Source organism: Melanerpes formicivorus, unplaced genomic scaffold (assembly GCF_026170545.1).
Source record: "Melanerpes formicivorus ecotype bairdi unplaced genomic scaffold, bMelFor1.0.p_v2 SCAF_4, whole genome shotgun sequence".
Classification (NCBI taxonomy): domain Eukaryota; kingdom Metazoa; phylum Chordata; class Aves; order Piciformes; family Picidae; genus Melanerpes; species Melanerpes formicivorus.
This window is the reverse complement of record NW_027142356.1, coordinates 21,853,985-21,878,154: the sequence shown is the minus strand read 5'-3', so window position 1 is coordinate 21,878,154 and position 24,170 is coordinate 21,853,985. Positions and strand designations below refer to the sequence as shown.

The 24,170-nt window shown below is 40.3% G+C and overlaps 1 protein-coding gene across 3 annotated transcripts in view; it reads right to left on the bottom strand.

The window, feature by feature from the left end:
* MAP9 (microtubule associated protein 9) overlaps positions 1 to 24,170 on the bottom strand; it is a 40,787-nt gene that overhangs the window by 8,320 nt on the left and 8,297 nt on the right. Inside the window, exons 8-11 of one of the 3 annotated variants that reach the window (XM_068137223.1) lie at positions 23,914 to 24,075; positions 23,327 to 23,472; positions 21,605 to 21,737; positions 13,627 to 16,498 (exon numbers count right to left, since the gene is read on the bottom strand). In XM_068137223.1, the coding sequence (XP_067993324.1) occupies positions 16,376 to 16,498; positions 21,605 to 21,737; positions 23,327 to 23,472; positions 23,914 to 24,075 (564 nt within the window). In that variant the 3' untranslated portion in view covers positions 13,627 to 16,375. Of the gene's footprint in view, positions 1 to 13,626; positions 16,499 to 21,604; positions 21,738 to 23,326; positions 23,473 to 23,913; positions 24,076 to 24,170 lie in introns of those variants that run through there. The other 2 variants (XM_068137225.1, XM_068137224.1) reach the window with 2 other exon arrangements.

The following is a 24,170-nucleotide window of genomic DNA, read 5'->3' as shown; positions in this document are numbered from 1 at the left end:
TTAAGATAGTGTGACAGAAAAATGTTGAAGGTCAGTAGTTAGGACATGTGTTATGGTAAGACCTGGTTTCTGTCTGTAATTCATTTAAAGTCCTTGAGTATCTGGTTGAATGTAGCCTGTTTCAACAGAATTTGTAATAAAAATTAAGTTTGATTATCATGCACTGAGCCATTTACTGACTCCCACACACAAGTCAGTAGCATGGCAAATCAGTTTGCAGAGATCATTTAATTACTCATAAGTACGCCTAGAGCAGTACATCCTAATTCTAGTAAATGACCTGTAGTTTCAAGTGTTTATTCACAAGAGAAGCATTTTTAAAGGTCAGAAGGGATCATTCATCAGAGGCTTAGAAATTGCTCCTTTGTGAGTTTTACATACAGTAAAAGGATACACAGTAATTTCCAGACTTGTATCAGGTTTTATTTTTCTGATAAAAAGCTGCAGGATTTCGTTTCCAACAGAAATAACAAATTCTTATTTGTAAGATTTCTTAACTAGTATATTCTTTCATATTTAACCTAGTATTGAACATAAATTCATGTAATCATCATATGACTATGAATATTATTATTATTTTTTTTACTTATCCAGTCACTCACTATTTGATTGCTTTTGAACAGCAGGACTTTATTGCAATATACAAATGTTCTCTCTCCCCCATAAACATGAGAAGGGAGACTAAGCTCCATTAAGTTTTGAACATTCATGAAGCATTACACTATTACCCTGAACATAAAGAGAATTTAATTTTCAGCATTTCACTATAGAAATTTAATCTCATTCTATTTACATGTGAATGAGAAAGATGAGTAAGCCTCTTTCCCTTGCTTCTTCCAGGTACAACAACATGATGGCAAGGATCCTTCTCATAGAGCACCACCAAATCCTGAACTACATCAGTCACATGGCATGGAGTGCAGTGACACAGGACAAGAAATCACTCTAGTGAAGGCAAATGAGGGACAGCACACAGCCACAGGAACCCCCTCGAGATCTTGCCCCCATGACCCTCTTATCCTCCTCCTTCCATTTCCCTGTCATGGCTCTGCCACTCACAAGAGGTTCCCACCCTGCCACAGAGGAGTTGCAGACCACCTGGCAGAGAAGGATGAGGGGGACAGCAAACACAGCAACTGCCTCATGCTCCAGCACTGTCTTCAGGAGAAAATTACACTCTGTTACATCTTAACAAAGGGCAAGATTTGCCCAAAGGCTTCCTTCACATAACTGATGGGCATTGATTTTAACATCATGGTTCATTTACTGTAGCTCTCTTTGCAACTAAAAGATGTAATAAGAATGACTGCAGTCTGCTCAGAAGCCAACTTGAGATACATGGTGTTCTGTAAAGCTGATAATGATAGGCTTGGAACATGTTTCAAATCATCCCTCCTCTCCAGGAAGTATTTATGACTTGCTTAACACACACTATTGCAAATTCAAGTCTTTTTAGAAACAACATTCCAGATATAAATCAGGTATAACTTACTGCAGCTCTACTTTCCTACAGAGAGCTTGAAAAAAGACTGGGTGTTGAAATCTTCCTTGCTTGCTTAAAAAGAAATATTCTGAAACCCAAGAAAAAAAAAAAAAAAAGAATGTAAGCATTAACTATTCCAGTACCTGTCATTTTAGTGGCTGACAGCTGAAAACGGTTGAAATATGAACTCCTGACAAGAGAAAGGCAACTACAAGAGAGACAATGAAAAGGGGAAAAAAAATAAAAAGAAAAAAATAAATAGGAGCATCAAAACCAGGGCAGAAGCCACTGGGCTTCTTCCCTGAACTAGCTATCACCCTGCATGATATAAATCAAGAAATAATCCTGAAGAATAATAGTAACATATCTCACCTGCTCTCAGTAAAAATTTTACTTTGAGATCGGTATAACCAGGGAATATTTCTTGGCCATGAGCCAGAATGTAAATTGTTGTGAAATAGTTTGCATGACTTGTGGCTGAGAGAGTAGGGCCCCAGCATTAACCACTCTGAGTGCAGACTGAATATCTGCATAGCTCCATAATTCTGTGCCATATGGCTTCATGCAAAGATTGTGAAAGCTGCCTGCTCAACAGATCGCTTGTCAGCACTGATCAGAACTGCTGAGTGCATATCTGCAGGTGTCAGGCTATCAGACGACCCGAACCTTATAGCAATGAGCTCTAATCTGCAGATAAATTTAAAGAGCTTAATTCCATGTTGCTTTAAAACACAATTCAAGAGTGTCTCCAGGTCCAGAGGTTGACTACTAAAGAACAGGGCAGTACAACTAGCCAATACTCCTTGCAGTAAGCATGAGCTCATCTTCAATCAATCTGAAGATCCCGAGTACATTTTAACACCCTATAGCAATTATAAAGACATCTTTGTGGTAAAATGGTATTTTGCATTGGAACAAAACATACTTAATAATGTAGAAACTGTTTTCAAGGGCAGACAATTTAAAGTTGTCCTGTAGAAAGAGCTTCCTTTTCCCCCTCATATTCTTACTCCTTCGCCTAGATTCAGATTCTTTACTATTTCTACTACTGTGGTTTGAGCAGCTTTCCATTAAACTAATGACTGTACTTCCATCCCTTTAAACTTTTTTCTTTTTTTGGTCTGACTGATTAGAACCAGAGTATGAGCTACAAAGGAAGAACTTTTTCTCTTCAGCATCTGACAGAAGGCAAGTTATTCTCAAACTTCCAAATATGAACCTGATGGTTTATAAAAATCTTCCAGACTGTCAGTCACATCTAAAACTCCCTCAAGCACAGCTGATGGGAAGGAGACATGTCTGGACAGAATCCCTGTTCTGTATCATTTAACCATTAAATTGAACCAGGAATTCAATTGTCTGGCTACACCATGTAGAAATACTTGGGCAGATTTTCTCTGTCTTCATTTTTTGCTATTCTAGATTTTCTTGGTTTTCTCATATTAGATCATCCAGTTGACAGCTACTGATTCTTTTAGCTAGAAATGGCTACAGACATATATTTTGAAGCTCATGTGACACTAGGTAGAGTAAAGCACCGCTGTTGCTTTAAACGCTACAACTGAAAAAGAAAATATGGCAGCTAATAAATGTCAAATGTCATATAGTCTGACCAGGGAAGCTAACCTGGAGTCTTCTTCTCTGTAGACAGTCAAAGCCTGCCTGGATGAGTTTCTGTGTGACCTGCATTGTCAAGGGGCTTGAACTAGATGATCTTTTGAGGTCCCTTCCAACTCCTAACATTCTGTGATTCCTTTGCCTACACTTTTACATGTGTGGGAATTCTGGTTTTGTAACTCCACATGTTCCAGTATTTGGGATTTCTTTTAAAGGTACCATTTATACATGTTTTCCTCTACTTAGAGAGTCATTCAGAATGGTATTGTAACTAATTTGTATTTTATTTGGAAGAATATAACACATGATGGCACCTAGCTGTTTGAAATTTTCTCCTGATGTCCGTATTTTAAGTAGTAGCTATTTTCATAGTTTTGGTATTATTTTTAGCATCTTTCTAAAGGTTAACCAAAACAGAGGAAGAGAGACAAGTCAGGTGCCCTAAGCTTTCCCTCTACCTTGTATATTCATTGCCTCCAGTTCATCCAGATTCAAAATACCTGTAGTATTTTACTTATCAGTGCCTTCAATTTCAACAGGACAACAAGCATAACAAGTAGGAAGGTGTCAGAAATGTACCTTTGTTCCCTTGGATAGTGACATCACAGGTTCACCTGTGTTGTGTTGAGAATCAATATTTGCATTAATTAATTTAGTTTCCTGCTGCTTTAACACAGATATTGCAAGTATCAAGAAATTGTGCTGCCATGTTCAAATAGGTACATGTTATTTTATGCTCAGCATTGAGACTAGTGACACATTTTTTTGTTGGAGGTTGTAGGGTGACAGGTAGAGAAGATGATGACAAAGTCAAGAACAACACGAATTTAGCTGACTTGAAGATGTTAGCAGAGACTGGCAGATAATTTGCTTCAATTGCTCTAAATGAAAAGCATCACCTAAATTGACACCTTTAATGCCAGAAAGTGATGTGCTTAGGTGCACTGAGTCTTGATGGCTTCCTCCAGAAGCCTGGCCTGCTCACTTTTTGCCACTAGATAGCTCCAAAATTAGGTGGGGTGGGAGGGAGAGGGGCACTTTAGAATAATGCAGATTCTCAGTTTGGAACCTAAGGTCTACAAGGCATCATTTATACAGTTGCTCCTTACCAAAGCGTTTTTATGTGGCATCACTATGTGCTTGAGCTCCACAGAGAAAGCTGCCCATGCAACTATGGCTGACATGATTAAAGATTTAATTTCTAATGGCCACTTCCAGACATGGTTTCACATTTGTGGTATTGCTGGGCTGGTGGTAGGACTTGATGTTCTTTTCCAACCATAATGATTCTATGATTCTATTTAAAGATTAGTGTTCAGCTTCCAAGTTTCTTGTAAGAGCTAACGGACAAAGGAGAGACTACTTCAGATGCTATTCTCGTCATGTCTCTGCTCAGTCATTTTTGCTGGTGTGGTCTGGACTCACTCCTTAGTATCTAGGCCCATTTTGGATCTAAGACCAAGGACATATGTCCAGTGAAGATCCTGAGAGTTCTCATTTATTTATAGGATAGTCCTGTTTTGCAAGTTACCCACTGGAGTAAAAAAGTCACTTTAAAAGAGAATGCTGTCTCTTGGGCCATGTTTTACCAAATACTTTACAGGCATGCATGCAACTTCTCCTGGCTGTGAAGATTTTCTAACCTTTCTGATTTTAAAACTTTCTATTAAATAACACTTCAGCAAGTGGGAATCTTACTTTCAAGTGCCTGTGCCAGCTTCCAGGGTGCTGTGCTGAAATTTAATAGTGCCATGTACTAGCTTGAATTTTAAAGTATGCTTTTAGCAGTTTGAACTGTCTTTGCCACAAGACAATTTCACTGCAGATTCTCTGGGCTTGCTGTTATGCAGTCAAAGAACCACACTTTTGAGAACATGTGAACATCACAAATCATGACCATCTGAAATCATCATGGTTAGCAAAAATAGATTATGAAATGCCATCTAATTAGCAGAAATAATCTTAGAATAATACCATTTCTGGGAAATAGACATAATAATCCAGAGCTTCTAACGTTCATAAACATTCATAGCTTCTCCACCAAGCACAGGCAGGCCAAGCTTTCCCTTGGGCTTTTTGCTGTTGAGTGGATAGCTCTGCAATCTTTCCTTATTCATATGTAATCCATTTTCTGTAACACACCTTTTAAGTTGCACCAACTATTTAATCTTAATCTTTTCTTCATGCTTTCTTTTAGGTACCAGAATTCAGCTTTTCTCTTTTTCTATACTTCCACTTAATTAAAACTTCCTTTGTTGCTACATTTATTTATCCTTTTAATTTGTGCACTTTCATAGCAAGTACTCCCTCTGGCAAGGCTCATTGTGAGATTTACTTCACCATATTTCCTTCCCAGCACTTCCCAGGTTTTTACCATGGATTGTCTGTCCCCTTTCCATCTATATGTTTCCTCTTTTTTTTTTTTTTTTGTTTTAGAATACAGGAATGGCACTGAAAATGCAATGACTGAATAATAACTGTGTGTATTCAGGAGGAACACCACAAGAATCTTATGCTCATTGCCTTTCTGCAATATTAAATACCCGTTTCCCTTCAAGGAAGCTCATGTAGAAATACAAAGCAGTTACTAACTACAGTGTCCAGATACACAGCTCTAATGCTGGTAGAAGTGTAAAGCAGAAAAAATGTAGATAGGAATGAATAGAAAGGACTTACAACTTCCACTTCGTGCTTTTCACTAGTGCTGCCTATCCTGTTCCCGAATGACCCCTTCTATTAGCCTCCATTTCACACCTCCTTTATGCAACATTGGCATCATCCATGTTCACTGGACATTGCCCATCAGATTTCCTCCTCTTCCTAGGAGTCTCATACCACTCATGTCAAGCAAGATACTTGTGTCCTAAGCCAACAAGGAAAACCCAGCTGAAAGAGGAGGAAGGTCAGGAGTGATCAGGATCCACACCACAAAACTCCCAGCACAACAAGTGAAACTCAGAGTTAAGACCATACCTGAACATACAGCTGAAAAGTTCTCGTTACATCTCAGTAGCCACAGCTGGGATTCTCTCAGGAGCTACTGCAGCTGTCCCCCATCATCTGAATATACTTTCTAGGAGTACCCACCTCCCCAGCTTCCCATCCCTCATTTACATGTGTGAATCTGCCAGCTACTACCAAATACAAATGAGCCTGTAAAGCATGTGTAAGTAATCTTACTTAAGCCTCCATTCCTGCTCTTGGTGGGATGTTGGGGTCCCTCAGAGACAGTGTTGCTGGCAGAGCACCTTCAAGCTTGACCTGAGGGATGCACCAGGGTGATGCCAAACATCAGTCTGCCAGCTCTTTCACCAGGCTTCTCAGCAGTACACTGAACACAGTTTTAGAGTTTCCAAATGTTGCACTGTAAATCACATACAGGCTTGGGTCACACACATTCACACACCCCTCCCTTAAAAAAGCTGTTTCAACAGATGTTGTGTTCCTACCATTTTAGCAAGCATTGCTCCTACCATTTTAGCAAGCACACTAGACAGGCCACATGAATACAAGACCGCGTTAAACTACAGTACAAACCCCCATTAGATGCAGGAGCCAACATTTTGGACACATATCTAGAATATTTTCAGTACAGTAATAAGAAAAATTGTCTCTATTTTCCCTATTATTTTCATAAACTTTCTCTGCTATTTGCCTGCAGAAACACCTATTTTTCCACTGAGCCAATATAAAGCATGAATGAAATCAAACAGTTCCTGGTCTAGCCACGTTGACACTCCTTAAAGTAAAACATTGATGTTAACTGCTTTGTGTATTGCAACTGTTAAGTCTGAGTGCTAAACACTAGTGAGCAGGAGGTACCTGCAGGATCTCACCAGTGGAAGGAGACCTTCAGGGTAAAGACTAACATTCCACATCCCAGGTACAGGCACAACTGAAGGAGATCCCTCCCAGCTGCTTTCCAAGGGGTGGTAATGAATGATCCATGGCCTGTCATTGTTGCTGCCATTTAATGTAGTCTCCCTCATTAGCTGGTAAATCAGCTTCCCATGGGCAGTGAAAGGAAGGCAGCAACTTTTATTCCAGGTTGCATGGCAATAGAAATAATTCAGAAATATATGTTTACAAAGCTTTCCCTCTTAGAAGAAGTAAATAAAGTTGTTTTGAGAGTTTCAGTCAAAACAGACACTCCTCATCCATAATTGAACATGGGATTTGGGTTTACTGAGCTGCCCAAAGTGCTCTGTTCCACTGGTTGAGCACCAGCCAGCAGTAGCACTTAGCCTTGTTTGAGCAGACATGTCAGAAAATTGCTGACCTTGCCTGCCCTGTCAGTCTGGCTCTCAGGTCATGCAAGGGTTTGTTAGAATAAACCTTTATTAGAATAAACCAAACCAGGTTGGAAGAGACCTTCAAGATCATCGTGTCCAACCCATCAACCAATTCAACCCACCCAAACAGCTAACCCATGGCACCAAGCACCCCATCAAGTCTCCTTCTGAACACCTTCAATGACGGCGACTCCACCACCTCCCCGGGCAACCCATTCCATAGCGCAATCACTCTTTCTGTATAGAACTTCTTCCTAACATCCAACCTGAACCTCCCCTGGCGCAGCCTGAGACTGTGTCCTCTTGTTCTGGTACTGGCTGCCTGGGAGAAGAGACCATCATCCACCTGTCTACAACCTCCCTTCAGGTAGTTGTAGAGAGTGATAAGGTCACCCCTGAGTCTCCTCTTCTCCAGGCTGAGCAACCCCAGCTCCCTCAGCCTCTCCTCGTAGGGCTTGTGTTCCAAACCCCTCACCAACTTTGTTGCTCTAACTTTGTGTAATGGACTGCATGCAATACAAGTGAAATATTTACTGTAATCATATTTATAAGGGGTCCGGCTCCCAGGAGACTGAAACATATACCATTGTGGTGGGTTGAAAATTCTGCCCCAACCCCCCCAATAAATTTGCCAGACCAGCTCCATTGGAAGCAAATGAAAGCTGTATTTACAATCAAAACTGCAATCTACAATGGAATGCAATGAGTATGTACAAAATATACAGTATTTACAATATTCACAGGTATTTACAATTAATGAACAGCACAAGCCACCCCCCCACCCCTCCCCCCCCCCCACCCCCCCCCACCCCCCGGCATTCAAAAAGTTTGGGGCCAGACAAAACTTCTGTTCTTGGGGTCAGTGGCCACCCAAAATACTTGAATATTTCTGGTGAGAGTCAGGAAAAAAGGTACCAGACCAGAAGAAATATTTATCAGTGAAAAGGCTCTCTGCAGGAGGCTCTGCCAAGCCTGGAATTACCTCTCCCTGCTGCCATCTTGTTTGCTCCATGCCTACCCCCTGAGGCACCACTGCAGTGGCAGCTGGGTGCTGCCATTCACAGAAGCAGTTAGTTATAAATGCGCAAGGATTGCTTTTAAGGCTCGCCAGCAGGCAGGGCTTCTGCCACCTGTGAGCCAGGACAGTGATGCCATGACTGAGGAAAATGGAGAAAGAGGAAAGGGCTGTGAAGGGTAGGAGTGAGGTGGGTGGCATGGGACAGGCAGAAGCCTTGAACCCTGTTTAAGATTTGTCTCCAGCACTCATTTTTTGCATGGAAATTCCCATGAACTGATCTTGTGAGCCACAGTAGAGCACATTAGTGTCACCTTGGCTAGCCTGATAAACCTGCAGCAGACTAAATGCTAATGCTCAAGCACTGATTTTTCTCCTAGAGGTGGGCCACTTTGGCTTACGACAATAATTCCACAACTTGGGATTTAGAGCATTGTTCAGGTCACATTGGGGTGGTTGCAGACCTGGTTTTGATGCCTCTCTGCAGCTCTTCAATACCCCGCAGTATAAATATCTGAAATACCAGTTCCTATTCTCCTCAACAGCCAAAGATTAAACATAAGGGACAGAGGGAGTCATACAGTAAATTCTATCAGAATATGAAGGGTTAGGTCACTAAACAAGTGACAGATGCTATTAACACCTCTCCCTTCCCAAGAGGAAAGAGAAAGGGAGCGCAGGAGATAAACTTATGAATTTGAAATCTAAAAGAGATTTAAAAAAACAAAAGCAAAACAAAACAAAAAACAATCTCCCCCCAAAAATACATACAAAACCTGTACTGAACCCAGTCACCCTGAGGGCAATTAGTCATAGTCACCATTGATGCTCTGGCAGAAGTCCCAGACTGGATTTAGTGGCAGAGAGGAACTGGATTCATTAGCTGGATTCTGGAACTGGATTCAGGAACTCACAGACCAGGATTGAAGGCAGAATGGATATGGTCCTCCTTGGATTATGGCCATTGAAGAAGACATATCAACCCTCATGATTCCTCAGCTTTATACCAATTACAATGTATATAGAATGGAATATCTTGTTGGTCAGTTTGGGGTCACCTGAACTGTCCACTCCTCCCTGTTGGTGTGGTCTTTTACTCTGCACAGTACACAAGATTTAGCAGTGGTCTTGGTGCGCACTCCAGTTCTTGGTTACAAAGTAATGTGTTCAGGCAGGTTTTGAATATCTACTCCACAACCTCTCTGAGAAGTCCATTACAATGTTTCATCACACTCACAGGGAAAAAGTTTATATTTACATGGAACCTTCTATGCTCCAGCTTGCACCCACTGCCCCTGGTCCTATTGTTGGACATCACTGAGAAGAGCCTGGCTCTGTCCTCCTGACACTTGCCCTTCACACATTTGTAAACATTAATGAGGTCACCTTTCAGTCTCCTCTGAACTGAAGAGACCCATCTCCCTCAGCCTTTCCTCATAAAGGAGAAGTTCCACTCCTTTCATCATCTTTGTGGCTCTGCAATGGAATCTTTGCAGCAGTTCACTGAGACCCTTCTTGAACTGAGGGGCCCAATATTCCAGATATTCCAGATGCAATTCCACAATATTCCAGATGCAGCCTCACCAGGGCAGAGTAGAAGGGGAGGAGGACCTACTTCCCTTCTAATACACCCCAGGATTCCATTGGCCTTCTCGGCCACAAGGACACATTGCTGACTCATGGACATCCTTCTATCCACTAAGACCCCCAGGTCCCTCTCTTCTGCACTGCTCTCCAGCAGATCAGTCCCCAGCCTATACCGGTACACAGGGTTGTTCTTTCCCAGATGCAAACATCAAGAATTATCACTGCTTGAAGCAGACATTGTCTACAAAAACATGTTGTCAGATGCAGAAAGTGCAGTGACTCAGAAGAGACCAAACTAAAATCATTGAACAGAATTAGTTTTAACTCAAAGTAGGACACAGAACCTGAAGTCTTTATGACGTGTTCTAATTCTTGGCTGCCTGTTTTGCCAATGATGAGTAAGACTCACTTTTTACCCATGGAGTGCTTTACTGTAGCCACAGATATTTTTTTTCATTTTTAAGGAATAAATGTTTAAATTGATGAAAATAGATCCTTGCTAGCCGTTACTGTAATGCAACCTGCCCATGGTAATTCTTCTGGCATCTGTGGCAGAAGCTTTTTCAGAGAGATTTTGGCAGCTCAGAAAATCATTCAGTCTGTAACAGAGTGAAGCCTATACAAAGCCTCACTGACCAAACTTCATTTTGCTTTGTTTTACCTCATTAGTGCACAAGCCTGGAATGTCATTGCAGCTCTGTGGCATGGCCTGTTGGGACACCTTTATATGAACCAAGAAAACCAGGTCCAGTGGCCTTGTGTGCAGGGGCTCTAAGCATGGGTTGTAGGATGGCACATTTGATTTCCCTCCCTCATGGCAGTAATTTCAAGTCGTACAGACTTGACTATTACAGTTTTTTACCAATTTCTGTTTTACACCCATGCTCATGTTATAGTTTTACTTCTAGATATATTTAGATATATCTAGATGTAGTTTTACTTATAGATTGACAACAAGGATTACATATACAGGCAAAACTCTCCCTGCTCTTTCTCTTATGACTGCTTAAAACCAGTGTACAAGATTATTTAAAACAAATATCTGCATGAGAGAAGGTGAAAGGGAATCACAAAGAGAACAGCATAAAGGATATTTGACTTGCAAATCAGTAGACAGGCATTGTGAAAGACTTAATGTGCACTTGCCACATTGAGCCTTGAGCTATTAATCCTGTTGTTTCCACCTACCATTGCCCTGACATTATTTGCACATAACTTTTCTTTCTAGTGATACCTGGTAAGCAAAAAAACATTGTTTGCCCTTGAAAATCAGAAGCCCTTTCTTTGGATAGGATAAAAAAATGCATAGCTGTTTGCAAAGAGCATTTCTCTAGTGCAGTGTTCCTACATTTTATTGATTTACATGAGAAATAGAAACTTTAAGCAGAATGTAATTTTTGCTGCAGTGAAATTTAACAGCGTGATGCACTACCATCTGTTTAAGGGAAAACAAGTATCTAGCTGATATTAGGGTTTAATACTATAATAATACTCAAATTGTACATCAATACTGACAGCAGATTCATTCTTTGAATAGATTGATCTCTTTTGGAGGCGCTGTATGACTGCAACAATGGACAGAATTGGTGTCTTACACAGGAAAGAGGAAATTTGGTATGTTAGAAGAAAGGAAACCTAACTATGCTTAACAATGTGGTCAGGAGAAGAGTCAAGGGAAAAATGAGCACATTTGCTTTGTCTGCTGAAGGCAAGAGAGCAAGGACAGTAGCTGGTGGACTGTGAAATCAAACTGCCAGGAGCTGTTGACACAACCGTACTCTGCCTGCTGTTCTGAAACTGAAGCTGCCTTCCCAAGACCATCCTTGCTCTCCCTATGCTTTTGACTAAATCTCTATTATGTGTTTTCTGGAATGCAGAGCCTTCTGTGGCAAGTCATCTTTATATCTTACTTGTGCAGCATCCAGCACCATGTTCATAACCACTAAGGTTTCTACAAATGATACAGTTAATAATGACAGTACTGATTGCTTTTATTTTCTCACTGGTATTCTTTCACCATGACAGCCAAAAAAAAAAGTTTACGTAAAAGCCTGAATGTCTTCATTTTGCTCCCTGAATTTTGCAGTGTCAATCTTTTCTGCTCCCTTTTCAATCAAGGACAGCATTCTCCTTCAGTAACAGATGAAGAGCTAAGCAACAAAAATTTTAACAAGCATCTACTTCAACAAAAGTCAAATCTGGGAAGTTTAGAATGTTATCTTTGATGGTTAGCTATTGGCTGAGTTAACTGCTGTTCATATTTTGCCTATGGCTGTCAGTGGAAATATATTTCTGGTGTGTGGAGGGAAGAGTAGATACTGTCCTGCCTGGGTCATGGAGTACAACGTCTCCTAGAAACCCTTCAGAATGGGAGCAGGGCTTTATGGCTAGCCTGTTAGGTGCTAACTTTTCTCTGCACATCTTCATTATACTTCAGTGTTAGAAATATTAAGAAGTGTACAGGGATTCAGGGTAGCTAAAAAAAGTAATTTACTCTCCAATAATTCTGCAGATGCTTCTTCAAGAAAGTGAAACAGATTGAGGAAGTCTGGGATGGTCCCCAGTGGATTGCATGATGTTAAAAGGTGAAAAGGAAAATATAATCTAATTATTAGGTTCATATCTGTTACATTTGGGCATTAAAACAGTTAAACAGTGGAACATTGTAATTGTTGAGAGTTAATGATGCTTGAAAACAATGTTATCCGTCTATCATTTGTTAGCATCATTGACTGGATATCCTAGTTTATATTAATGAAAATTAATATATATTAATTTTATATTTCTACTCATGAAAAATAATTAGCCTGTAATGGGAGTGCTGGCTTCTTTAAATGAAGAATTACTAGAAAAACTTTGCACTGTTCTAGTCTGACTCTACCCGGAAATAAAAGCATCACAGGAAGACTATTCATAAATGAAATGGTAGTACAGAAGAAAAACACTTTGCAAGGGCTTTTATTAACACACCTCTTTTGAGCATAAGTGCTAAAATGATGTACTAAGTTGAAAACATAACTCACCTGCCTGAATGCTGTTAATATAAGCAGGCTTCTCCATGCCCCAGGTTGAAATAACAAGGTAAGAGTTTTGCAATTACTTTATTATCCTTTATAAAAATCTGAAAAATAGTGGTTTAGTAAAAGTCTGAAGGTGGAAGTGCTGATGACCTAAGATGTGCTTGGGACTTGAACTTAGTTATTGCATGGTTACAGGGATGAACTAGTAGGGGGTTGAGAAAGCTGATGCTTGGCTGCTGTAACTCAGTTTGAGAAGCTTTAGGCATTTAAGAACCAAGCAAGATAAATAGTAGAACCACAGCTTTGGCCTTCAGGAGGGAAGATGGTGGCTTGTTCAGGGATTAGCTTGGAAGAATCTCACAGAAGACTGCCCTGGACCAAAGGGACCCAGGAGTTGGTTGACCTTCAAGAATACCTTTGTCAGAACACCAGAACAGTCCACTCTGACATGGGTAGTTGAGCAAGTGTGGCAGGCAGCCACTGTGAATGAATGGGGCTCTCCTGCCCGAGTTCAGACAGTAAGCGAGCACACAGACGACGCACAGTATTTGCAACACAAGAGTTATATAGAGACATTATGTGAGTAAGCGTGGAGGGATTTATTAAAGTCTTAACAGAAGTGAAATCTCATACAGGATTTGAAAGGCTTCTGTTACACATTGACAGTGAAAGAAAGATGTCCTACTCCTCAGGGGCACAGGTGACTTAGTGACGCAGTACACAGAAAAGGCTGAGGTAATTGATGCCTTTTTTGTCTGTTACTGTTTTGGGGTTTTTTTTGTACTGGTGAAGTCTACCCTTGGGTTCTGAAGCACTGAAAAGGAAGATAGGAGAGAACTTCAGTGAAGTGGACACAGCCAAGTCCATGGGGCCAAACTGGGTGTTTCTGAGGGAGCTGGAGGAGTGGGCTGGTGGGAACTTGCAAGTCCAACATAGGCAATATTCTGAATCCAGGATTAAATAACCCCATGCAACAGTGTGGGCTGAGCCCCAACAGGGTAGAAAGCAGCTTTGCACAAAAGGACCTAAGGGTACCAGAGGACAGGAAATGGAATGTTAAGTCAGCCACGAGCTCTTACAGCAAAGAATGCCAACAACATTGTGGGTTGTTTTAGCAAGAATGTATTCAGCATGTTGATGGAAGTGATTGTTCTCTCCTGTTTGGCATGGCTGAGATGGCATCTGGGTACAAGACTGCATGTGGGGCTCACCAGAGCAGGAAAGATAGAGAAATACTGGAGCAAGTCCAGCTCTCTCAGCCAAGGCAGGCAGCAATGTTCACAATCCAAATGAGTTCATCCTTGTCAGTCAGACTCAAGTAACTCAGTTCAACACAAAAATACCAGAGTGAAATGCAACAGTCCATGAGATACAGACCAGGTAAGCTGATCTTGTATTTTGTAAATATGAAAGAAAAAGAAGACACGATGGATAACAACATAAAATTGTTCTTACACACACTGAGTGAATTGGAATAGAAAAAGAATTATCATCAACCTGCCCCTTTGGCCCACCAATGCAGTAACTTCATAGCTGAAGGAAATGCTTCAGGAAAAAATGACGGATACTGACCATCTTCCAGGTTGTGACTTGGAAACCCCTGCTTCTGTAAATGTTTGTTTTCACTGGTGTGGCAGCATGCCAAAGTGACTGTCAGTGAGCTGGAGAAGAGCTCTGTAGCAGCAGAAGCTCCGACTTCAGCAGGGTACCTCCCTGTCTACTTGCCACACGATCAATGATGAAAGAAAACCTTGTGCTTAGGGACACCACTTAGTTCATCTGCATGCATTAAAGAAAGATCTGTATCCTAGGATCCAATTAAAACATTGAGAACGTTAGACTAAAATACACTTTATTAAGAACAAAATATTTTCCCTCTCTCACCAATAAATATATGAACAGGATTTTTACAGGTACAAGTTTTTATAAATTAACATATCCAGGTTTGTATTTCTCAGCTGTTCTTAGTTTAGAACATTTACATCATGCATGCCCAAGGTTTTACAAAGTAAAATTTGACAAAGCTCCCAATATTTCATTATAAAAGTTAAGCACACTGTTGCATCAACATTTTTCTCCATGTCTTCAGACCTTCTACATCTTTTTCTCATGGAAATGTTGTGAATTTATGCAAGTGCTGGGTAAATTGCTCCTCCGAAAGACGTCAGCAACATCTTCCCACATGCATCTCCTGTCACAAGACTTCTACGCAATCATTGAAAGGCTTAAATCCATCAGGGATGCAGTATTCAGTCTAGGCACAGGCACATGACAAACCCTTTTCTAATTCTGTCACTGCTCTATCATAGTTTTCATTCAAAATTCTCAGTTGTAGGTCTGCCAGTATAGAAAGTTCCTTACTTGCTCTAACTGGACACTGCAAAAATAAAGAACCAGACAATTTGTTCCTCACAGGCTGCACGCTTTGCCTCAGACTCTCCTAACCTGATCATGACAGCTGTACAGAAAACTCTGCTGTCTACTACACGTTTCATCTTCTCATGATATTACAGCTACAGTTTCTTAAGAGACTAAACTTGAAGTCAAGGCTCCAAGTGCTAGAACCTTACAGAAGCAATGATGCACATCACCACTCCAGCCTGCATGCCTGAATTTATTCAATATTTTTTCTATAAAATTTTGGTGGGCCAGTTTTGACTTGGCAGTTTCACTGCATTTTGCCTGTGTTGTAACTGTGCTACTTCTGCTGATATCTGTAATTTTACCCCATCTCTTAGGCTGCCCACGCTCCTGATTTTGCTGGGATAGAATCACAGGTTAGCCATGGTTTGCACACCATCAGAAAGCTTTCAGTCAGCCTGGGCAGCAGACCCAAGCTGGCTCACAAGTACATGTATCTCATACCACTCCTCCTGGTCCGGCTCCAAGTTTCTTTTCCTCCTGCTTCCCACAGTGCTGGAGGGGCTTCTTTCCATTCTGCTCCTTTGGACTGCTGTCCTGTTCCTTGTCCATCATACCCTTGCCTTCACAAAGCATTTTTTCTAGATTTAAGCCCCAAGCAGCATGGCCTAGTATCTTACAAATTATCATTTTGCTACTTACTGGTTGAAAAAAATGCCAGTCCAGCCTTACATATGATGGCTATACTCTTTCACCCCAAAAGGAACAAAGTAACACAGGATTTAGCGATACTAAGTACAATGCAGAATTACAACAATTAGTACATTTTCTAAAGCAATGGAAAGGGACAATTGATTTAAACTATAGGGATCCAATAAACTCAAAATGAAGGTTGCAAAATCAATAATGGATTAAGTGAAAATCAGCTGTTACTGAAACAATGACTACCCCCTGTCAGAACTTTGTGCACTATCTTTTCTCACAGAAAGCAATGGACTGATCAGTAATTCCTTGAATATGTGACTTTGCCAGGTGGACTCCAGGGAGGAGGCACTTCAATCCCATGGGCAGCCTGCAACTTTTTTTGCTTCTTCTCAAGCTCCTCTCTCCTCTCTTTCTTTTCCTGGGAATAAAAATGGCGGGTAGGATGCGGGACACAAAATAAATTAAAAACCAGCCAACCAATCAAAATCCACAAAACCCCAACTCCACCAACAGAAAAGTTATAACTATTGCTATACCTCTTTACTCTAAAATGAAAAGTGGATATGCAATGGAGGCTTGCCTTTTGGAGCTTAGTGTATTCTTTTTAAAGGCCCAAGACAAGGCCTACAGGACCAGGTACTGTGTTTCTCTTGTATGCAATTAGTCTCATCTTAGTTCTTTTTTAAGAGGATACCTAAATCACCATGCTAAATATCAAGTTCTCATGTAATGAGAACATTGATTCATCACTGTAATTTTTTTGTAGTTATTAAATCACACTTGCCTTGTAATGGAACAAACTGGGAATTAAACAATTTAAAGAAATATCTATCTAATTTCTGCATAGTTCTGATGATATTTTCTACTGTTTCAAACTGCAATGGGCGATTACAATGATGAATGAAAAGCAAGACACTTACAACATTCTTTGTGTGCCTGACTAACAAATAATTTTCAAGAGATCTGTCATTCAAAAGTAATTTCAAATTATTTAATTTTTATGTTGTTCTGTTCTGTATAAAATAAGCATTCTTCTTTGCAAAGATGACTGCCATTTCTCCACTGTCAGGATCATCATCTAAAGATGCATCTGCATTAGCAATTTAGTGCACTAGAGAGTTCTTTACAGGTGAAAATTTTCCTTGTCTCACACTTGTAGGCTTGTGGTGCATGGCTGAGAACATCACTGACCTAAAGTAGTTTCTATCTTGGTAGGAGTAAGGTTGACATTATGGACTAGGGCATAATGTATAGTGTGCCCCACCTGAGAGGTGGATCAAGGGTCCTTGAGCCACTGGCTTTCTGGCACATTCTTGCCTAGGATCAACAATTGACACACACATCACTGGTGGCAAAGATGCAATGTGGATATGCAGGCTTAAACCTATCATCCATTATGTAAAATTCAACCTTGGTCCTCTCATTGCAGCCTATGAGACAGTATTTTGAAGCACCATACTTTTACATGTATGAACTGCATTGCAGTGGAAGTACTGCTCCTTGAAGATATCTGTAAGGTAATTGGCACGCTCAGCTAATCCATGATTCTATCCCTCTGAGGGATACTATGTCCTCAGATTCCCAAGATCCTAGCAGTGTTTGCCTGCCACCGGTAAGTCAGAAGAGAGACAGTGAGGTAGAAAGGGCTAAGGGAGTAGACTGGTAATTAGGTGTAGAAGTGTTAGTACAAAAAAGGGAGCTTGACTGGAAATCCTCTCATTACACATAAGCAGCAGTCAGGCTGTACCAATGTTAGCCCTACGTGTGATGTACGAGAAAGTGTAACATGCACTGAAATATCAACCCTATCAATATCATTTTAATCTGGGCCCTTTAGGTCTCTGTCAACATAAATCTGAAGATCCAATTCAATTAGAAATCTCTGGTCTGGGTAAATAAACACAATTATTTCAGGTCGTTACCAGTAAAGCTGATTAAAAGCAAGGCTTTGACAGGGAAGTAATGCCCTTTACTAAAACAAGTGATACAAAAATTCATCACAGTGTAGCAGAAAACGTTCTCTGTGCAAACCCCATCTCTCTGGGTTACTTGGAATAGTTGAGAAACTGGGCTTGTAGCCCTATTAGATTCTGACTCTGTCATACTTCAGTTTTGCTTTCTTTCAGCTGTCATAGAGATCTTCCTCAGATGAACAAAACTGGTGGCTTTAGGTATCTAGAACAATGTCAGAGGTATTTTTTCAGGAATTCTTAAAGGTTAGTACCATAAGGGGAAAGAAGTCTGCATTATCAGGGATATTTTAAAAAAATGTTGACAAGAAGATACGTGCAAGCAGCACAGACAAGCTTGGGAATAGTGTGCTCTATGATGGAACACACGTGTAATCCATGTTCCTATTTTGCAGTACTTGCACATGTCCAGCCAACTTATTTTTAAGTAAGATTTAATCATATTCTACAAATCTTAGAATCTGAATTTGTATTTGACATTCAAACACAAATCAGGACTGGTAACTCAAAACTCATTAAGCATAGGATTTACTGTAGAGGAATTGGCAACTATTTGAGAAATCGTATGTTACAAAGAAATGTGCTTATTTTACATGTATAAAGCACTCTTCACTGAACACACCACACAACAGACTCCTGTACGAGAAGACCAAATGAAATATAAAACATATAAATACACACCCAGAAAGCAAATGAACCTTGCTTTGGATGTTAAAATTATATCTCAGTTTTGAATGTTTTGAGTTTGAGGAACCAATTGTCATGAATGAATGCCAGTGCCAAAGAGTCCTGAGTTAATTTAACTGCTTTTTAACAGAATCAATTTGGCATAAAGACTTATTGGCTTCTTCCTTGCATTCAACACACACAAAGCTTTTAACTCTCTTAGTCCTAACCACCATACACATCCTCACAAGACGTAATGGATAGAATTATTTCCTAAAATAGCAAGCAAGATGTTGCTTGCATTGACAGGAGAAGAGTAACAGAGAGTGAAAGATGGAATCTATAAATGCAGCTTGTCATACAGCAGATCAACTTGATTGTATGGCCTGATTTCTCTGTGGAAGTTTCCTACTCAACAGCCTTGTAAGATTAATACATTTTTCACGTACAAAATTCTAAGAAGATCACATTCCTTAGCAGTATGACTGTCACATAATAATTGCATTTTAAATGCTACAGAATTCTTACAACATTTAAAAAGAATAACAGCCTTATTTCTAACACACTGCAATGCCAGATTAAAATGCCAGTATAGTTATTTTTTTTCAGATAGATCTTATTAAACTACCTAAAATGGATAACCCGTGACAGCTGTTTCTAACCCAGAAAAGCAACAAATCCAAAAGACTCATCCAGTACATAATTTCCTGATGTGTTTAAGTGGCTATAGAATACCAAAAATAGGTGTTGAGCATGCAAAATTTGAAAATTCTAGTGATTTAACCTTATTATGCTGATCTTCGAGACTTAAGAGCAGCTTTACTTCTCATCAACTTATACTAGATTAACATTTACCACATAAAGTGGAGAATATAACCCATCTAGGAAACTCAACTGATCTGTTGTTAAAAGCTTTCTGCATGTTTTTCCTCCATGTTCTACTCCTCAGAACAGGTCCATTTCAATGACAAGTGTCAGACATAGGTATCGTAGAATGGTTTAGGTTGGAACAGACCTTAAAAAGATCATCTAGTTCCAATTCCCCTGCATGGTAGAGGACATCTTCCACTACACCAGGCTGCTCCAAGCACCCTTCAGCCTGGCCTTGAACACTTCCAGGGAAGGACCTCCACAACTTCTCTGGGCAATTTGTTCTAGTACGGCACCACTCTTTCTGATAACTAATCTACACCTACCCTCTTTCAGTTTAAACCCATGGCCCCTTGTCATATTCACTACATGCTCTTGACAAAAGTCACTCTTCATCTTTCTTGTAGCCCCACTTTAAGTACTAGAAGGCTGCTATAAGGTCTCCCCAGAGCCGCCTCTTCTCCAGGCTGAACACCCCCAACTCTCTCAGCCTATCCCCACAGGGGAGGTGCTCCAGCTCCCTGATCACGTGTATGGCCCTCTTCTGGTCTTGCTCAAGCAGGTTGATGTCTTTCTTAAAGCTTGGGGCCCCAGAGATGAACATACTTCTTCAGGTGGTGGCTCAAAAGAGCAGAGTAGAGGTAACATTCATGCTTCAGTAGTAGATAGTTTCAGCAGGTAAAGCTCATTGGAATAAGTATATCAGATGCTACTCAAAGTATAATACTTCCATTGCTAGAAACCAGGAATATTGACTTAGTGAAAAATAATCTAAAATCAGAAATTGATCATTTGACAAAAAACTGAGCTGGAAATCACTTGAGAAAAGGAAACAGAGAAAACACTTCTTACCAATGTGAAAGACACTTCTTACCAATGACTATAAAAATTAGAGGTATTCCAACAGAAGACCAGGTCAAAAAAGATCTTAAAATTTTGACTTCAATCTAAGACTAAAATTTTGAAAACACAGAGAAGGCTCTTGCTGTCTTATGTAAATGCATACTTCTGAGTTAGCCAAATAAAGGATGATTATCCTTTTAAAAACTGCCCCACAACTGTACATCTGCTCGCCTCAGTTCTCATCTATCCACTCCCCTCAGAAAATAGCCACTCAAGACTCCAGAAAACCTTTTGTTAAGCTGTTGACACTACAAATCAATTCCTGTAAGGACCTTAAGCCAGCTGAATTGCAAGAACCCATTCTTATAAATGGCAAGAGAACACATGATACATACAGGACCCATGCCAGAAATCACAAGGAAAGAGACAACAGAAGAAACAGCCCCAAACTAAGACCTCAAAAGTCAATACAATGAATGACTGTGTTATTGGGTGGTTTCAGTAGCAAGTCACATACCTTTAAGAAAACAATATATGCTAAGAATACTAGTGAACTTCTAGTTTCTCTTTCTGTAGCACAGAAACAAACAAAATGCTTTACTGCCAGGGCCAGAGTAAACTAGATCAGTTTAGTAATTGATAATTATGACTAAAATACGCTGTTGCAATAAAAGTGTAATTGGGAACATCAGTGTTCCACTGTTTCTAGTAAATAGAAATAATCTCAAGTATCATTATAAGTGATGTTAGCAATTTTAAGATATACAAGTCTCTACTTAAAAGGCTTCATTTAATGTATATGCTCCTGCTGTCGCAGCTGGTGATGCTGCCTGGCTTTGCAGGTTTTGTGCTGTGGTGAGTAAGTCCTTCAGAGATGGTTGCTCCTGACATGGAATGTCAAAAAATGAAGACTAATTATGAAATTCAAAATTCTGCATCAGGTAGCTAGGGGTATATATTTCCCATGTATGCTAAATATGAAGCCCACTGTATTTTATCATCATTTTTCTCAAGAACTTTGGGGAACTCGCTATGTAGTACTGCCATCACCTGGCCTCTTTCATAACAGCATGAAAAACACACGAGGATTATAATACAAAGGCAATCCCACTCATTACTACAATAATTATTTTGGGTTTGATAAAGTGCAAAACCAAAGATTAAAAAATAAATACCAGCCATTTTTCATATTCCTCCATAGCCCTTTTATCTTTTTCTTCTTTCTTTGCCTGTTGTATTTTTTGCTTTCTTCTCTCTAGGACTTTTTCTGCTTTCTTCTGTTTTGTATATTCCTCCTTTTTTTCATTCCTGTATAGTGAGAAGAAAGAACAAGAGATCATCATGTAATGACCAAATACTGCATCTGCAACAGATAAACCAAATTGAGTTAAAAGAGATATTTTACACATTTAATAAAATATTTAGATTGTATATTTTAAACTTTTGAAGTCTGACTTTATATATAATATCATCAAGGTATAAATGAACCTACTATTCCATCTACTATATTAACACCTTTTCTGTACTTACTGCCTTACTCTGTACCATTTCCTCCTTCCTCTAGGATAATAGAAAAAACTCAGCTTCAAAAATTCTGTAACTTGTATGGGGTCTGTCAAAACTCTTGACTTTAAAAACTAAGAATTTCTCCAGCAGACATATCTCATTTGCTTCTGAATACATCTGCGTTCATGCACTGTATTCCACAAAATCCAGAGGCCATCCAGAGGGACCTTGACAGGCTGGAGAGGTGGGCACAAGCCAACCTCATGAAGTTCAATAAGAGCAAGTGCAGGGTCCTGCATCTGGGTCGAGGCAATCCCAGGCACAAATACAGGCTGGGCACTGACTGGCTGGAAAGTAGCCCTGAAGAGAGAGACTTGGGGGTGCTGGTGGACAAAAAGCTCAACATGAGCTCTCAATGTGCACTTGCAGCCCGCAAAGCCAATCAGATCCTGGGCTGCATCAGGAGAAGTGTGGCTAGCAGGTCGAGGGAGGTGATCCTCCCCCTCTACTCAGCCCTGGTGAGACCCCACCTGGAGTACTGTGTCCAGTTCTGGAGCCCCTATTACAAGAGGGATGTGGAGGTGCTGGAACGTGTCCAGAGAAGGGCCACGAGGATGAGCAGAGGGCTGGAGCACCTCTCCTATGAGGACAGACTGAAGGAGTTGGGGCTGTACAGTCTGCAGAAGAGAAGGCTCCGAGGAGACCTAATTGTCGCCTTCCAGTATCTGAAAGGGGCCTACAGGAAGGCTGGGGAAGGACTTCTCAGGATCTCAGGTAGTGATAGGACTAGGGGGAATGGAATGAAGCTGGAGGTGGGGAGATTCAGGCTAGATGTGAGGAGGAGGTTCTTCACCATGAGAGTGGTGAAACCCTGGAATGTGTTGTCCAGGGAGGTGGTCGAGGCCCCGTCCCTGGGGGTGTTTAAGAGCAGGCTGGATGAGGCTCTGGCCAGCCTGATCTAGTGTGGGGTGTCCCTGCCCATGGCAGGGGGGTTGGAACTAGATGATCCTTGTGGTCCCTTCCAACCCTGAATGAAACTATGAAACTATGAAAACTTTAAAGATCCACCTTCCTTCCTATGGCTTAGTACTGAAGCACAACAGTCATCACATAAAACACTACACTACTCAACGTACCTTACTTCTCAGTTGCAGTATCTGCCCAGGCTTAGAAACTTTCTGGAGAGGTAAGCATTGCAGTTCATGAACTGAAACAAGCTGTACAGCTTGTTCTCATTGATATACCTGTTGTTCTTTGGGAGTGAAGAGCCTGACCTCAAGCATGCCACTGTCTCCCAATTAAAAGCACATGAAACATTCACAAAAGAGCTACTGCACTTATAAGCAAATAGTTGGGAAACTATGATATTCCAAAACCCAGTGGAATAGTACCATTTTTCAACTGCTGACATGCTGTCCCTCCTCTTCTCTGCAATCAGTTCCTCTTCTTTCTTCTTTTTTATTCTTTCAGACTCTTTTTCCTTTCTGTTTTGTGCTCTTAAATATTCCACTTTTCTTTCTTTCCATTTTTCAAATGCCTAAAGAAAACCACTGATTTATTAGAAATCTTATCCCTCACATTTTTGCCAATATCTATTGCCTATCCTGGTTTGGTTCTTTTTTAATTTCTACCCATCCCAGCTTTCTAATGGTTGTTCGTGCCATCGCTTGAAAGTATCACTACACCTAAAAGAGAATAAAATAATTTTCCCAGTAAGTAGTAGCTCCTTGCCAATGCATTTATATGGAATTTATTGTACATTCAGTTAATAGTAGCTAAATAATAGGAAAATGCCTCTTGCCATGCAAATGTAAACATTACATACTTCCAACAGAATCTAATATGAGCTTTCTTCAAAAAATAACTATGCTTACATTTACAATCTGGTTTGTTTCCACCTCCTGATGGATTAATCAAAATTATTCTCAAATCTCCTGAACCACATTCAATGCATATTCATGTGTATGTTTTACATCACCTTCTGTGCTGCCTCTGTTTTCTCCTCGTTCTGTTCTGCTGCTTTCTTTTTTTTAAGTTCCTCCAGCTTCTTTTGTTCACTTAACTTCTTTGCTTCTTTTCCTTTCTTTTTTTTCCAGGCTTCAAAAGATGCAATTGCTTCCTCTCTTTTAACAGCTTCCTTCTAGATTGAAAAGAACAGCCTACACTTAAATCTAAAACCATCACTGAAACACTATGTTTTAAACTCATTGTCAAATGTAGGATCAGATGAAGCAA